We start from the raw sequence: 16,725 nt of genomic DNA, 5'->3' as shown, positions 1-16,725 counted from the left end.
ATGATGGCTTTGGTTGAAAGGAGGAGCGTCAAAAGATGCTACTAGCTTCATAGCCTTCTCTCTCTCTCTCTCTCTCTCTCTCTCTCTCTCTCTCTCTCTCTCTCTCTCTCTCTCTCTCTCTCTCTCTCTCTCTCTCTCTCTCTCTCTCTCTCTCATACAGTGGCCAGAGACAAACCTGTAGACAAATCTCAAAGTTGATTACTTCTGGAACCTACAAGCTGCTTGTGGAGAAGATCAAATTGCTCCTGCGAACTGATTACTTCTTCTGGAACCTACGGACTGCTTGTGGAGAAGATCGAAGTGCTTACTTCGTGCGAACTGCTTGTGCAGAAGATCGAATTGCTCGTGAGAGCTACTTACTTCGTGCAAACTGCTTGTGGAGAAGATCGAATTGCTCGTGAGAGCAACACAAAATGCTGTTTTTATTTTATTCACTTGGTAACTTCTGACGGCGTAGTTTTTACTTAGATGTTTTTTTAAGAGCTTTTGAGCAAGACGCGCAAGCGTTTTTTAGAGTTTATGAGCGTTGCGTTGGAGTCACGTGGGCTGTTGACGGGCCAAGGACTGGGAAATACCCACTACGCTAACGAAGTAAAAAACACATTGAACATGTAGTGGATGATAGTTATGTTACCACTTAGAGTCGATAATAGAACGTAAACCATCACATACATGAAGTATTCTGTCTGGAAATCAAACCAAACATAAAACAAAGCTTGTTTATGGGAAAATGTTAAAAATCAAATTGATACGTTGCATGTACTTGTCACTCTTTTGTTGCTCTCCCTTCTACACAATCAATTTGGTAAATCTCTCTCTCTCTCTCTCTCTCTCTCTCTCTCTCTCTCAAGATCCACTCGAGAGTGCAATGGAGCTCATTGCATTGCCACCATCTACTTTTGATTCCCCATTGACATATTAGCAACATAACTCTTTGAAAATGCATACTAAGTGCTGTGCTCTATTGAGGGTTGTCCCAATTGAATACAAATCTATCCATGTAGTCCGGAAAACCACTTATATTACACATGGAAGGTGGATCACTCTTAGAAAAGACCTCTTGAAGACCGGGGAGCCAAGAAATGCCAACTTTGTGTAGAGAGTTAGACTTGTTTCCTACACAAATCATCATGACCTGGTGTGCCTTCTCATCAACTGGTAAATCAAGCTCTCCAAGTAGCACCAAACATACTTGGAAATGATGAAGCCTAGCATCGAGTTGTGTGCCTTCGAGCCGCACAATGCTTTGGTTTGCAAGCGTAGTATGCCCAGCCACAAAGACATTGTGGTGGAGTAAACAAGAGGAGGGGGAGAAGTAAGCTTGGAATGGGAATTTTTTGACATTATGGTTGAGTTGAAGGTCAAAAATATTTTTGTCCACCCGGACAAAGCAGCAGTCCCACAAGACCCGGGCCTCGCTTAGAAGAAGCGAGCCATTGTCAAGAACGTCCTTTATTTCCACATTCCTCACAAAGTGCCTCATTACGCGGCCTAGCTGCAACAGTCCTGGTTCTATGGCTTCCTCCACTTGAATCTGCCGTGCTTCGACGTGTTTGTCACGATGGAGTTCTTTCCATGTTGGCGTAGCTGCCTCCTCCCCCGTGGGTCGCAACCCGGCTCCCTCTCTCCCCCTGGCTAGGAAGGGAGCCCACGACATTCCTGGTGTTGGATGGCCTGCGAATTGTGCAACACACAGCTGCACTAGGATTGTCGGATTCACACGCGTCAGCTGTTGCGCCAGCTGAAGTAGCTGCTCATCCAGAGTTTTCCCTGCCCTCAGCTGCACTGCTCCTTCCACTCCTAGCAATCCCAGAATGGAAAGCACCCTATCTTCATCCTGCGTGCAATCCCTCTTTGATATTTCCACTACCACCTGAATGGGATCCCAGTATCCATGCAGGACATCGACTCTCCCGTCGCCCTGCTGCAAACTGTACTTCTCCTCTTTCTCTTCCTCCGTGTATTCCCTCTGCTGCATCACTGTCTCCAATCGTAACAGCTTCCACTCAGCGTTCTCATCACACTTCTTCCATACAGTTCTCTCCAGCTGCTCTTTAGCCATGATCATTAACCGAACGATGCATTGTCTGTCAATGAAAAAGAGGTCGGCAGTGGCTGGCGATGCCTGCAATTGCTGCAACAGTCGGCGGTCTTTCACTCTTCTAATCAAACCAGATTCACCGCACTGCGAACAGGGAAACTCCCCACAGATTATCTCTTTATTGCCCCTTTTCTTCTGCAATATGACATCCTTGTGCCCATCATGATCACTACTGCAGGTCCCATCTTCTTCCTCTTCTCCTTCATCATCATCACTATGGAGGTATCGAGGTTGAGGGAAAGGTCTCGTACTCAATGCACATTTGCAAGGGCCGCGAACTCCGCTTTCTGCCTGCTTGCGAATGGTCCAGTTGATGGTACGTCTGATGACTGGGTGGATGTCCAGGATAAAGGTGACGTTTTTGGGAAGGAGCAGCTCTTGGAATGTCCACACCCTGTTGAACCAGCGTGGCATAACAAGCTGATCCGGCCCCTCCTGCTCTTTCCATGTTTCGAACCCCTCCCCGAAGCCATGGGCGCACACGTAGCAGCCAAAGCTGTTGGCATAGTAGCTCCCCATGTTCTGCAGCTCTTGGCTTTTCTCCCCTATCTCGCTCCCTTGGTTGATGCACAAAGCATCTAGCCATACCTTCTTCACTCCATCCGCCCTTAGCAGCCTCAAAAACTCCATAAACGAATAGTAACATTCATGCCAGCTGAAGTCCTCCCTCCCGAACAGATCATTGTATCTAACAGCTTCCCCCACCTTGTATATATCACAAGAAGTTTCAGAAAAAATCCACCATCATTCCCACATGTCAATGACTACAACACCATGAGCTTCTACATGGGAGGCACCAAAATATACCTAGCTAGGTGAGGTTGGGGGCAAGGACACCTGACTCGACGTGCACACAAGAAGTTTTGGACAAATTCTCACAATAGTTCCCACATTGTGACTTATCTCAACATCATGAGCTTCTGTGAGGGAGGCACCGCATACCTAGCTAGGTACGATTGGGGGCAAGTGACCACCGGCCTAGTGGGGGGCCGGCAGTTCCTTGCCCCCAATCGTATCTAGCTAGGTTTGCGGTGCCTCCCGAGCAGAAGTTCATGATGTTATGCATTGTATAAAAAACTCTGTTTTCCTACATAAGAAAAGTTCTAAATCTTCTTGTGGTGGGGCCAACGGTCCCCTACCCACAACCACATCTCATATATAGCTAGGTATAACAATTAGTGGATCATGTTAACAGCTTTCCCTAACTATCATTCCCACATTTGTAGGTGTGGTTGGGGATTGGGGACTGCCTGCACTAGGGTAGTAACCCACCTCAAGACTGGCAACAATGTTCAAAAAAATTCAATTTCACAAACATAGAAACTTCCTTCTAGGATAGATTCGAAAAAAAAAATCCAAAATAATGTGCATTTTTTGCAATTTAACTCTATTTTCTTAAATTTTCCAAGAGGATTTTCACCTTCCCCCCTGAGCCCCTCTCTTCAACTAGCTGTTTGGAATTTTCAACCAGCTCAAGGCTAAGTTGAGACAGTACACTTTTCCATAACACTAGCTGGCAGTCCCATGTTTGCAACCACACCTAGCTAAGTAAGAGGTGCTTCTTGTACGAATGCTAGCTAGGTTTGCGGTGCCTCCTCTGTGGAAGCTCATGATGTAGAATGCTACAGGGAAAATGAGGGGGAGCATCACCAAAAGTGGTAAAAACTTCCCTACCTCAATACTGGTACTCTGCTGATCCTGCATCTTAGTGGCGACGATGTTGGACCACGACTGCACACCTTTGCTCCAGGTATGAGATATCGTATGAAACTCCCAGCTCGTTGGCTTGATAAACACAACATTTCCATGCCTGCTGCCCACAGTTTCCTCCACATCTATGACCCTTATTGGGAAAATTGGACCTCTATTTATAGGCCGTGTGGGCCCCTCCTGCTGCTGCGTCGGCGGCCGCCTCAACATTCTTACTGCAAAAAGTAGGTTGGTTGCCACCGCAGCGCTCTTTCGAGCCAAGGCTGCTGCAAATTCTGGAATGTGTTGCCACCGCGTTGTTGCAGCAGTACTGGCCGCAAGCCTGTGGACAACTCCTTGGGCCCGACTTGCTGCAGATGCAATGAGTTGATGCAGAGAAGCAATTAAAGGCTTCATCAGGGACGTGGAGACGAAGCAGCTCATGTCATGTATTCATGTCACAAGCGGTGGCAAGGCGAGAGAAACAAGAGACAGGGACTCGCAACAGAGAGAGAGAGAGAGAGAGAGAGAGAGAGACGAATAACGAGAGCTAGGTATTAGAGCAGTCGCAGTACCATCGGAATAAAAACTTTATACGTACAAGACGTGAATAAAAAGCACTTCAGGCAGCTTGCAAATAAATTCATCCTCTACATGGGGAGTCTCAACTCTCAAGGGAGGCACTGCGTACCTAGTAAGGTAATCTTTACAGACACAACGGGGTGGGGAGTCCTCCTCACTATCTCACACGGGCATGGGCTGGATGGGATCAATGGCCCACACCCATTCCGGGGATCGAGTGCGATATGAGCCGTCCGATGCGACCTGTGTAAATTCAAGCACACCAAAACATGTAAATTCGGGCGCCTCTCATCCTCCGGACCCCCCCTTTGCAAGCCTATCACCTTAACCACCTCACCTGCGCGTGCTCGATGAAAGCAATGGGAGAAGGGGGAGCTTTATGATAAACCTGTCGCGCTGTTTAAATTCAGGGCAGCTTTAGAAAATTCGGGAAACAGACAAGTTTGGGGCACGCTACGAGATCAATGGCCCATGATGCCCTCGCTCCCCAAAAAAGACGTAGGCCATTCATGCCATCCAACCCTTGCTCGTGTGAGATAGTGCTGAGGGTGGGGACTGGAGAGAGAGGGAGTAACTCAAAACAGGAGTAACTCAAAAGAGCTATAAGCCTCATGTGTTGTCGGGGTACCCTAAGAGTGGGCTTCCATGGGAGAAGGTAACTGTTTTTGAGTTACCCCTCTCTCCTTGCACCTTGAGGTGCAGTTACTTTTCAGCATCTTATTTCCCCCTTTCCTTGGTGTGTGTGTGCACTGTGATGTATTCTTTTTTCAAAGGGTCTAATCGCACTGTCTCCTACAATTACCTCCTCCCTTGGAGACTGTTTTAACACTAGTTTGGTAACCTAACACGACATAAATGTGTTCTTTTAGGGTTTTGGAAAAAAATCAAAACTTCATATGATATACCTGTATATGTATGCTTTCGTTACTTTAGCTCATAGATAACACCACACTTTATGTGGAAACAATAAGAAACACTCACAAGTCAAGTAACCGAACACGACATAAATGTGTTCTTTTAGGGTTTTGGAAAAAAATCAAAACTTCATATCATATACCTGTATATGTATGCTTTCGTTACTTTAGCTCATAGATAACACCACACTTTATGTGGAAACAATAAGAAACACTCACAACTCTTGACTGTATAGCCATGAGGAGCTCTCAAAGTTAAAGGAGTGCTCAATTTTATGAAAACAATATATTTTCTACATGAACCCATTTTACATAAGGTAAAAAATCTTTAGATAAGAAGCCTATTTTTCTCATAAACATTAATGAGTTCTCGACCAAAGTCTATGATTGTTGTAGGCGCAAAAAAAATCTTTTGAACATAGAATTAAGTACAAAAAAGGTGTTTTTTTGCATTTTGCTGCCCTATTATCAATGTTTCAACATGTATACCCATCATTATATTTATAAATGCTTCCACTTTTTACACACCAGTTCTTTACTTTAATGATAAAGCAAAAAATAAATCAAAAACATGAAAACAAAGACTATTTGGAACACACCTATGAAGTACAAAAATTGCACCAATGAAAAAACTTACCTTCTACAATGTGGCCTTTTATATGGCATAATATAAACCTATTAAGTTGGTGCCAAATTGGAATTATTGTACGCTTATATTTGGACCCAAGCTTGGAATGTATGACATTCACTACAAGAGGCTCTTCATATTAGCGACGCTCATACAGCGACGCTCAAAAAAAAAATTCTCGACGTCGCTATGAGCGTCGCTATAGGCGTCGCAAATTTCTTTGTAAATTTGCGACGCTCATAGCGACGCCGGCTGGGGTAAAAAAATAACCGAGCGCGCCCAAAAACTCAGATCTCAGATCTGAGTTTTTCGGCGCCCTCAAGCAAGGAGCAGGTAACGCTCTCCCTCACTCTCTCTCTCTCTCTCTCTCTCTCTCTCTCTCTTTTTCTTCTCCACACACACACACACACACACACACGAGGAGAGGAAGGAGAGCCAGGTATGCTCCTTCCCTCTCCTCATTCTCATGTTCCCTTCCCCTCTTTCTCTCTCCCTCTCTCTCTCTCTCACACACACACATACACACACACACATAGTGTTTTTGAGAGAGAGAGAGAGAGAGAGTACAAACAAAAACAAAAACGCATACACACATACATAAACAAAGAATGCACACACACATTGAGAGAGAAAAAGAGAGAGAGAGAGCATGCATAAACAAAAAACGCATGCATTGAGAGAGGAAAAGAGAGAGAGAACATGCATAAACAAAAAACGCACACATTGAGAGAGGAAAAGAGAGAGAAAACATGCATACGATCCAAAAAAACGCACACACATTGAGAGAGAAAGAGAGAGAAACTAATTTAACGTCGTAGGAAACTAATTAAAATTAAAAGACCTAAAGATCTAGCCGACGAGGAGTTGAACTCAAGACCTATTATTCAAGAGGGAAATGGCATAATCAATCTATCATACTCGGCATGGGTGATACAAAGGTTATACCATTTATCTCTTTTTATTGGCACACACATCCACACACGCGCACACACACAAGAAGAAGAGAGTTATAACGTCGTAGGAAACTATCTTAAAAGACGTTAAAGATTAGGTTATATGTAGACTTACATTAAATTAAATTTAGGTTTATTTTTAAGTAGATTTACGTTTATTTAAGTTAGATTTAGATTTACGTTATATTAGATTAGATTTAGGTCTCCATAGACTGTGATGCCTGCATGAAGCGGGTGAAGAAAGCCCTCAATGAAATATAGGGTATTGCTGCCTTCACTCATGGTGGGCTCCGTCGATCCAAAAGTACTGGTGAAATGTCTTCAGAAGATAGGGAAGAAGGTGGATCTTCAAGGCGGCAAGAGTCACTACATCCCCGACACAATGACCATCTACTAGAAAACCTCTAGTCATTAGATTTACGTTAAATTAGATTTAGCTTTATTTTTAGTTAGATTTACGTTTATTTAGATTTACGCTTATTTACGTTAGATCGAGTCCACGCAAGAATTACTTACGGTTTAGGGTTTAGAGTTAGACGAACAGTGAAAAGATCTACTGTGAAAAGATGTTAAGATGAAGTGAAGTGCTACAGCTAGAGAAGAGGCAAAGGGGTTTTGTCCACTACATGCAGTATCATGTAGACGTGGGTGTGTAGATTTCTTGTACCCACAAATATAGGTATTGACCAATAAAGACGAGATTATAACCCGGTGGTTCTGATCTCCGTGCACCTCTAGACCGAGGTGTGCGGGGATTGGACATGATTAGAGAATGTGAGGTAGAGAGAGAGAGAGAGAGAGAGAGAGAGAGAGAGAGAGAGAGAGAGATAAGACGAAGAATGCCAATAGAATATTAAATTTGTTGTCCAGGTTATAAGTTTTTTATCCTCATTATGAGTAGCGACGAGGATGTGGGACCGTCCAACCGAAACACCTATCTCTCAACGAGGGTCTTATGTCCTTGTAATCAATGCAAGCATGCTGTGCGACGGACAAGACGTGTTTCTTTGTAGCACGTTCGCGAATTTGGCGAGTTCGATCCATCTATTATAGATCGAGTTGTTGCCAATTATAACTCGTCGGACTCTGACGCTGGCCAACAAGCAGCAATCTTGCAAACCAATAGACGTGTTCGCAGGCGCTTTGGTCAAGCAGCATATGTGAGGCCACAAGATGTAGCCTCTGACAGCTCGGGGGATGATCATGCAGAGCACATTCCCAACGAGCCAATGTTTGAGCCCGAGATTGATGAAATGATCGAGACGATCATGGATTCAGAAAGGCTTATCTATGATGATATGAAAAGTGAAGCCGATACGCCATTGTATAATGGAGCACGTATGTCTAGATTGAAAGCACTCCTGGTTCTTCTCAACATGCAGGCAAAGTTTGGATGGAGTGACACTAGCGTCACAGCGCTTTTTAGGTGATCTATTACAATTAGTTTACTTTAATAGAACTCTAAATGTACAATGATCTGATAGATTTTTACACGACTGTATCATATTTTTATGTTGTGTAGATTGCTGAAAGAGCACATACTACCAGCTGACAATGTGATGCCAGATTCCCGAGATGAAGCAAGAAAGATTTTGCGAAACTTGGGGATGGATTACAATTCTATCCACGCTTGTCCTAATGACTGCATTCTTTTCAGAGGGGAATACATAGACATGGAGAAGTGTCCGAAATGTGATTCCGAAAGATATCGAGTAGATCTCCACGGGACAAAAATTCCACAAAAGGTTTTGCGACATTTTCCTCTGCTTCCTCGCATCAAGCATTTCTTCGAATGTAAGTCCATGGCCGCCCTAGCATCATGGCATGAGGAGAATAAATCTTCGGATGGTGTGCTACGAATTCCTGCAGATTGCGCAGCCTAGAAACATATAGATGGAACATGGTCGGATTTTGCCAGGGAAGCTCGAAATTTGCGCTTAGGCCTGGCTATGGATGGCGTAAATCCATTTGGTCAAAGATCAACATCTTACAGTGTATGGCCCGTTGTCATCGTCAACTACAACATTCCCCCGTGGTTGACTACGAAGAAGGGGCACCTATGGCTAAGCTTAATTGTGCGAGGGCGATATAAAGTGGGGAATATGGATGTGTATCTTCGTCCACTATTGGAAGAGCTACAACAATTGTGGATTGGCATAGAGGTGGTGGATATGAGCCGACACAGAGGACGACGGAATGCTTTGATCTGAGGCATTCTAATGTGGACCATGCATGACTATCCCGGGCTAACAGAATGCTCAGGTGATCTATTGACACTCCTCACTCAGACACTGTAAATATTGTTTTTTTCCATAGTTAATCTATTATCATGTGTATACATGCAGGGCTTCAAACAAGCGGATATAGAGCATGTGTCACATGTGGACCTAGACTGAATGCACGTAGGGCACCCTCACTGAAGAAGCAAATCTACGAAGGTCATCAAGCGTATCTTCCAGAGAATCATGTGTTACGCGACGGCTTTTTGGGAAGAGAGCCACCAAGGATGTCTGCACAAGCATGGTTAGAGCAGAAGGAGATGTGCGATGACGGATTGCCTCCAGGGATGAAGAGACTATCTCTATGGTACGAGTTACCATACTGGCCCTGACTCATGATCAATCACTTGCTCGATCCAATGCACATATTCAAGAATGTGGGTAATCTACTATGGGACCATTTGACCGGCAAGAAAGATACTTTGGGAGCCAGAGTTGACCTTAGAAATGTGGATCGTATGGAGCAATATTGGCCGCAAACAGCGTCTGATGGATCGATAAAACTCCCTAAAGCACCATGGATTTTCACAGGAGCCCAAGAACGCAAAGTAAAAGAGGCCATTTGATCTTTGCGGACCCCCGCTGGCGTAATGCACTCGCTCCGAACGTGTTTTACTAAAGAAGGAAAGCTTACCGGTTTGAAGTCACACGATTGGCATAAAATGTGTCAGGTACGTTCATAGTGGTCTTTAATATCATTGCATAAAATGTGGACTTTAATATCATTGCTGCACATACTTTACAGTTTATTTTACCGGTTGCCATTGAGGGATGTTTGTCTCTCGACATCCATAACACAATCTACAAACTTGCAAAGCTGGTGCAATGGATCTCACAAAAGGAGATCAACGTAGACTCCATACCATTCGCCAAACTAAATGCTGCGGAGCTTGTGTGCATGTTTGAGAAACATTTTCCTACTACCATGCTAACCATTCAGGTGCATCTTCTTGTTCACATAGTTGATGAGGTGGAAATAGTTGGCACAGTTCATTCCAGATGGATGTTCTTCTTAGAGCGTTTCATGAAAACGCTTAAGGGATATGTGCGTCAAAAGGCACGTCCGAAGGGTAGCATGGCAGAAGGTTGGTTGGTATCAGAGTCCCTAGTGTACATTGGAGAGTGGCTAGACGGATTTGATAAATCCTGGGACACGCTATGGCGAACCATAGATGATGAGCGCATATCTGGGATTGTCATGTGCAATCTCGGTGTTGAGAAGAAGATGACGGAAGATCTAGAGGCTAAAATCAACCGATTTTGCATGCTTCACAATCCAGTGATGCAAAAGTGGATTTCACAATATGAGGATGCAAAGCAAGAGCGACAAAGGGCACGAATCGAGTGGAGACGGGGAAGACGACCACCGATGCACTATCCAGCGGTTCTAGAGAGCCTACCAACCTTCATGAGCTTAAGATGGTTGCACAACCAATTGAAAAGCGCACAACAATGCGGTGACGAAGTGACTGAAGAAGAGTGGGAGTACTCTCGGGGTTGCGCGACCAAGGTAAGTTTGCAATGTACGACTAGCAAGTGACTTTATTTATAAACGTTTGAACGGCCACTCATAATCTTTGTTCGTTGTAGTATAAGTCATACACAGCAGCATGGTGTAAAGGTCGACATTTTAGGGTGGAACGAATCGACAAAAAGCGTTTTACTCAAGATTGTGGAATCATGGCAAAATTTGAACAGTCTAGTCGACGACGTTCCTCTGATGCAGATCCTGTGGTGGCGGAACTCACTTACTTCGGCACGCTGCAAGAGATTTTGAGGATCGATTACAGAGGATTTTTTGTCGACTTGTTCGACGTGCAATGGTTCAAGATAATCATGGAGGGTCGCAACGCTACTGTGCGTAGAGGAGAGTCTGGTTTTCTTGAGGTGGATTCTACTAAGAAATGGACTGACCTAAGAGACACTTTCGTACTACCCGAGCATTGTGAACAAGTAAGTATATAAATAGTTAACATCCCCCTTTTACAAGTTATGTGCTTGAAAGCTCTCATGTAAGTTATGTGGCTCTGGCAGGTAATATTTCATCCTACAAAGTCTACATCAAACTGGTGGTACGTCATAGAGGTAGCCCCTCGTAGTGCAAGGACGTATGAAGGCTACCATGTGCCAATCACAACGACATCAATGGAGGAGATCAGAGAAGATGCTCAATCAGAAGCCTACTCCCATTGTAAATATCCAATTCCATTTGTAAATTAATACTAACTCTACTAACACTAACCCACTATGAAAAGTCCTATCACCTCCATTTCTCTCCTCTCTCTTTCCCCACCAACTTCTTGATAATTCCAAGCAAAAGAAATTAGATAAATGACTGAAAATCTAACCCAACCATGGTTAGAGGAGTAACCCTAGCCTTCAAAATTGCTATAAAAGGAGGGTGTGGCTCGCACAAAAGGGGGAGCCATAAGCAAGAGCACTATGCTATAGCTTGAGAAGCCAAGCTCAACCTCTCTAGAAGGAGATCTTGAGTGGAAGCTCATTGTCTTATGCATGTGCATGTGTTGTAATAGGGGATTAGCAAGGGAACTCTATGCCATTGTAAGAGAGAGAGTGATAATTCAATTGAGAGTAGGAAATCTATCTACTAGTGTAAGCCCAACATTTGCTGAATCAAGGAGGGTGGATTTGGACTAAGCTTGGATACTTTGTCTCCCTTCCAACGTGAAGTAATGGACAACAATGATGCGTAAGTGTCTTGGTGTTTTTTGTTAAGTTCTTGATAGCTTGTCTCTGGTGTTGTCATCAATCTAGCCATAAATCCCACATACTGTAAGAGGGCGACAGGGTGGAGAGGACTCCCCTGGCCTTAAGACAGTGATTGGGGTGGCTTTTCTTGTGATGTGTTGTGGTGAAATTTACGCAAGCTATGTTGAACAAATACTAATCTCACTTTGATTTGTCATGACAGATTCGTAAGAAGGTATTAATGCAACAAGCACCCCCTCCCCCTTTCTCTCTCTTTGTTAAATATATAGTTGTGTTTGCTTGATCATTGCCAATACGTTTCAAAGCAGCCCGAGCACTATCTCTCTCTCTCTCTCTCTCTCTCTCTCTCTCTCTCTCTCTCTCTCTCTCTCTCTCTCTCTCTCTCTCTCTCTCTATCGTGTTTTAGTGTGTAAGAGTGTTCCATTGGTGTTAGGGTTAGTGTAAATTCCTTGCTTGTTTGTGGGTTGCTCTAACAATTCTCCTCTTTTGCGTCCTAGTTCGCTCTTAAACTAGGTGGTGCCCCTTGAGTAGTTGGGATTTGGCTGTGGGTTTGTTGTTTTGGTTTGTGTTGTGTTGTGCCCCAGCCCCATTGAGCAGCACGGGAGCCTTGAAGGGTGTCTAGAGGCCACTCTTCTTGTTGCCCGCCCCGGACCGTCTCAAATTGGTGCCCCCACGGAGGACGGCTTGTGTATGTTTTGTGTAGGCTCAACCTTTAGCATAATCAAGTAGCTTGCATGAATCACGAGAATTTGTATGATCCCTTCATTCCCATTGCAAGGCAAAAGGTACACATAATTGTTAGTACTAAGTTGCAATTTCAACGTGTAATTCGTAGAATTTTAGGTCCTCTTAGGTTGGCAGAGATAAACGCATCAGTAAATCCTTTTATTTTGCCTCTCATTAGGTACGACCTTAGTTTGGGCGTCTATATTTTTGTTTTGTTTTAGGAATTAGGTCATGCATAGACCATGGATAATGGCCCAGGAATACAGGTTTTTCCCTTTCATTTCACTCCACACATTAGAGTAAACATTGCAATTAGTAGAAAAATCCATTTTCAACAACGTATGGTATTCATGTTTGGTGCCCAAAGAGCAGGAGAAATTCTCGCGTCACCAAACCCTGTCATTCTACCTCTTATTGATTATCATAGGTCATTTGATGTGAATATTTTTATTTTGTTGTAGAATAGATTGCAATTTAGAAAATATTATTGTGTAAATCTTTTAAAGAAAGAAAAAACAAAAACGCGTCACTTTGAAATCAATTCAATGGAGAGCCAACGCCAAATGTCTAGATATCCTCTTTTCTTTGGAGAGCCTGGAGAGGATGTAGAATTATTTTTAGCAAATTTCAAGATGTCTTGCCGTATCAAGAGGATAGTAACCGATCAAGAACGTGTAGAAATGTTTGAGGTGGTCCTTAGGAAAGATGCTAGTACTTGGTTTGACTCTTTGCCTGAGGAAGTTAAGGGGAATTACACAGAAGTTTTGAATCGTTTTAAGAGATACTTCTTTGATCCCCAAAACACTCAGAAATTATGGCAAGACATTGTTTCTCATAAGCAAAAAGACTTAAATGACTACTACTTGTACAAGCAAGAGTTCCTATGTCTTTGGGCTTTATGGATACGAAATGTTGCTAACCCTGGTGATGGTGCAGAATTTCTAAAGAAGGAGAGGTTCATAACCGGACTCTTTCCTGACCTTAAGGTAAAAGTTGAGGCGGGTGCACCTGCTACTTTTGATGCAGCTGAAACTAGGGCTGCTGAGATGTATAGGAAACTCAAGTGCTTAAGGGGAGAGGTTCCAATAGAAGGTCTTAGACCCAAAGGTAAGTCACAAGCATCAACATCGAGGGAGCTTCCTGAGGTAACGGCGGAAGTAATTGAGAAGTTAAACGAATCTTTAAGCAGCCTGTCAATTCACCTTGCACAAGCTGTAGGTCCAAAGGGACAAGCAAAGAAGTCTGAAGAGCGAGATCCACGACCTAGGAGAGTCTTGCAATGTTGGAATTGCGGAGAGTCTTGACATGGGATGTATAATTGTCCTTGGCCCCGTGGGGAGCCAGGGAGACCTAACTTGAATTACCCAGTGATGAATGCAAGTGAAGGAACTTGTCAACAACCAAGGCTTCTACAAAGACCAAATGGACCAAGACCACCTCCACAAGGGGTAGAAGGAGTTCCACCTTTGCCAGATCCAAATGTGCATGTGGTAGAGGTGACAAACTCAAATGAGGTTGACATGGAAGCAAATGGCATTAAGCGTGGCAGAGGAAAAGGTAAAGAGAAAGAGGGAGTCACATCACAGAGTGACCATGGACAAGGAAAAAAGGCAAAGGAGACCAAGGAAACCAAGAGGACTCGACGTCGTATCAACCTCCAAGACTTCCCTCTTGGACATGGTATGGCTCCGTACAACTTGTTGGAAGACATGAGAGGTAAGGGTCCTGATATTTCATGGCCTCAATTTCTTGCATTATGTCCACAAGTTAGGAGGGATTTAACAAGGGCAATTAGCACTAGGAGAAAGGTGAAAGAGAGTGTGCCTGTTGTAAAAATTACACAAGCTGAAATGAATGAGGACATTACACCTGTGATAGATTGTTACATAAAAGGGAGATTGGTTAGGAAAGGTCTAGTGGATGGGGGTGCACAAATTTGCATCATGACAGAGGGAATCATGCAAAAACTAGGCATGCACATCCATGAGACACCTGAAATTAAGGTCAAGATGGCAAACAATAGCAAGGCTAGGTGCGTAGGCATTTGTAAAAATGTTTTTGTGGAGGCCTTTGGCATTAAGAAGGCAGTGGATTTCTATGTCATGTCTACCAAAGGAAATGGTTACCCATTTATCCTAGGGAGACCATGGCTAATGAAAATGCGAGCTTTGCAGGATTGGGAGAGTGGAAAGCTAATTTGCAGGAATGACAATCATAAGAAGGTTGTCTTTGACATGAAGGAGCAACGCCAAGAGGAGCTCCATGAAGAATCATCTCAAAGTGAGACGGAAGAAGGTTGGACCGATAGCACTTCAGAAGAAGAAAGTAGCGGCAGCATTACTGAAGAGGAGTCTTCCATGGAAGTCATGGGGGTAAGGTTTAAGCCAAGCAACCAAGAGACCTCTTGTCAAGGCTTGGAGGAGGTAGGTCCTCAAGAGAACGAAGGTGTTCAAGATGAAGGGATGCTGGAAGGTATGCTATCAACAACACTTACAAAGGATGAAAGAGAGGAGTTCAAATGTGTGCTAAGGAAGTTTCCTAGGCTTTTTGCTAAAGACTACACCGACGTGCGTGGAGTAGATGTTGTTCAACACAAGATTGAGTTGAAGCCAGAGGCCACACCTAAGGCTCAAAAGCTACGAAGGCTAGGAGTCATTAAGGAGCAGGCTCTACTCAAGGAGGTAAGAAAGCTTCTAGCAGCAGGCTTCATTTATCCAGTGGAGAATTCAGAGTGGGTCTCTCCCGTTGTTGTCACTCCTAAGAAAAACGGCAAGTGGAGGGTGTGTGTGGATTATCGTCCACTTAATGAGGCAACAAAAAGAGATCACTTTCCCCTCCCATTTCAGGATGAGATACTAAATGAAGTAGCTGGTCATGAGAAGTACACTGTGTGTGATGGCTACTCGGGTTACTTTCAAATAGGTATCGCATTGGAGGATCAATTGAAAACAACCTTTATCACTCCTTGGGGTTGTTATGCTTTTAGAGTCATGCCATTTGGCCTAACAAATGCTCCTGCAACTTTCCAATGCTTCATGAACATGGTGTTTCAAGCATTCGTTGGAAAGTCCATTAGGGTTTTTATTGATGATTTTTGCATTTATAGCTCAAAATCATTGCATCTACAAAGGGTAGAAGAAGGTTTAAAGAAGCTCTATGACATGGGAGGTCAACTCAACCCCGACAAGTGTCACATAGCTGAGGATGAAGTGATCTTGCTTGGTCACAAGGTTTCCTATAAAGGCATTGAGGTGGATCCTTCAAAGGCAAAGGCTCTTATTGAGCTCCCCTCACCCAAGAATCTCAAAGAGGTCATATTATTCATTCAAAAGGTGAAGTATATGTCACGCTTTATTCACTTAGCTTCGGAGTTGCTTCATCCTTTGCAAAAGTTGACACAACAAGTAGAATTTGCATGGTCTGATGAGCTTGAAGAGTATTTTTGTAACATTAAAGTCATTTTGTCAGAGCTACCAACACTCATGCCTCCTTGTTGGGAGTACACATTCTTTGTTAGCTCTAGTGTTGGAAGGGAAACAATTGGTGCTGTGTTGCTACAACAAGATCCCCACAGTACAATGATGCGACCCATCTACTTTGCTAGTAGGGTCATGAATGCTTTGGAGAGAGACTACACAGAAGCAGAACTCATGATGCTTTCTCTTATGTTTGCGGTGAGAAAGTTTAGATCCTACCTGCTACCAAAACCTTTTGTAATTCTCACTGCAGAGAATTTGTTCCCTTGGGTGTCATCTCAAATGAATCTTAGTACTAGGATCTCAAAGTGGATTATGGAGTTGCAAGAGTTTCAATACTCTTTCAAGGTAGAAGATAGTGTGCGTGCACAATTGGCAGGGATTCTCACTTATAGGGTGCATGAAAAGGAGATTAAGGTGCCTGAAGTAAAGACCCTACCATTACCACCGCCAAAAAGTATTCCTAATGCTTTTACCTTGTTCTTTGATGGAGCTTTTCGTCGAGCCACAGGAAAAGCAGGGGGAGGGCTAGTGTTGCTCAACCCAAGTGGAGAGGTGGTCATGAAAGAGAAGGTCAATCTACCAGGTTCAACTAGCAACAATGAAGCAGAATACGACACACTACTTCATGGTTTGAAGATGTGCAT

At 43.7% G+C, this 16,725-nt stretch overlaps 1 protein-coding gene across 1 annotated transcript; it reads right to left on the bottom strand.

The window, feature by feature from the left end:
- Window positions 1-756: 756 nt before the first annotated feature.
- On the bottom strand, window positions 757-4,729 carry LOC147423162 (uncharacterized). The gene is made up of 2 exons (XM_086502049.1): window positions 3,776-4,729; window positions 757-2,806 (listed from the first exon to the last, which is right to left on the bottom strand). Exons 1-2 carry the CDS (start codon window positions 4,232-4,234, stop codon window positions 962-964), a joined length of 2,304 nt encoding a protein of 767 aa, XP_086358175.1. The 5' UTR covers window positions 4,235-4,729; the 3' UTR covers window positions 757-961.
- Between the last annotated feature and the right edge of the window lie 11,996 nt (window positions 4,730-16,725).

The sequence above is a fragment of the Adiantum capillus-veneris genome, chromosome 26 (assembly GCF_014529385.1).
Source record: "Adiantum capillus-veneris isolate H3 chromosome 26, ASM1452938v2, whole genome shotgun sequence".
Taxonomy (NCBI): Eukaryota; Viridiplantae; Streptophyta; class Polypodiopsida; order Polypodiales; family Pteridaceae; genus Adiantum; species Adiantum capillus-veneris.
The sequence above is the reverse complement of the archived record's forward strand: the minus strand, read 5'-3'. Positions and strand labels throughout refer to the sequence as shown.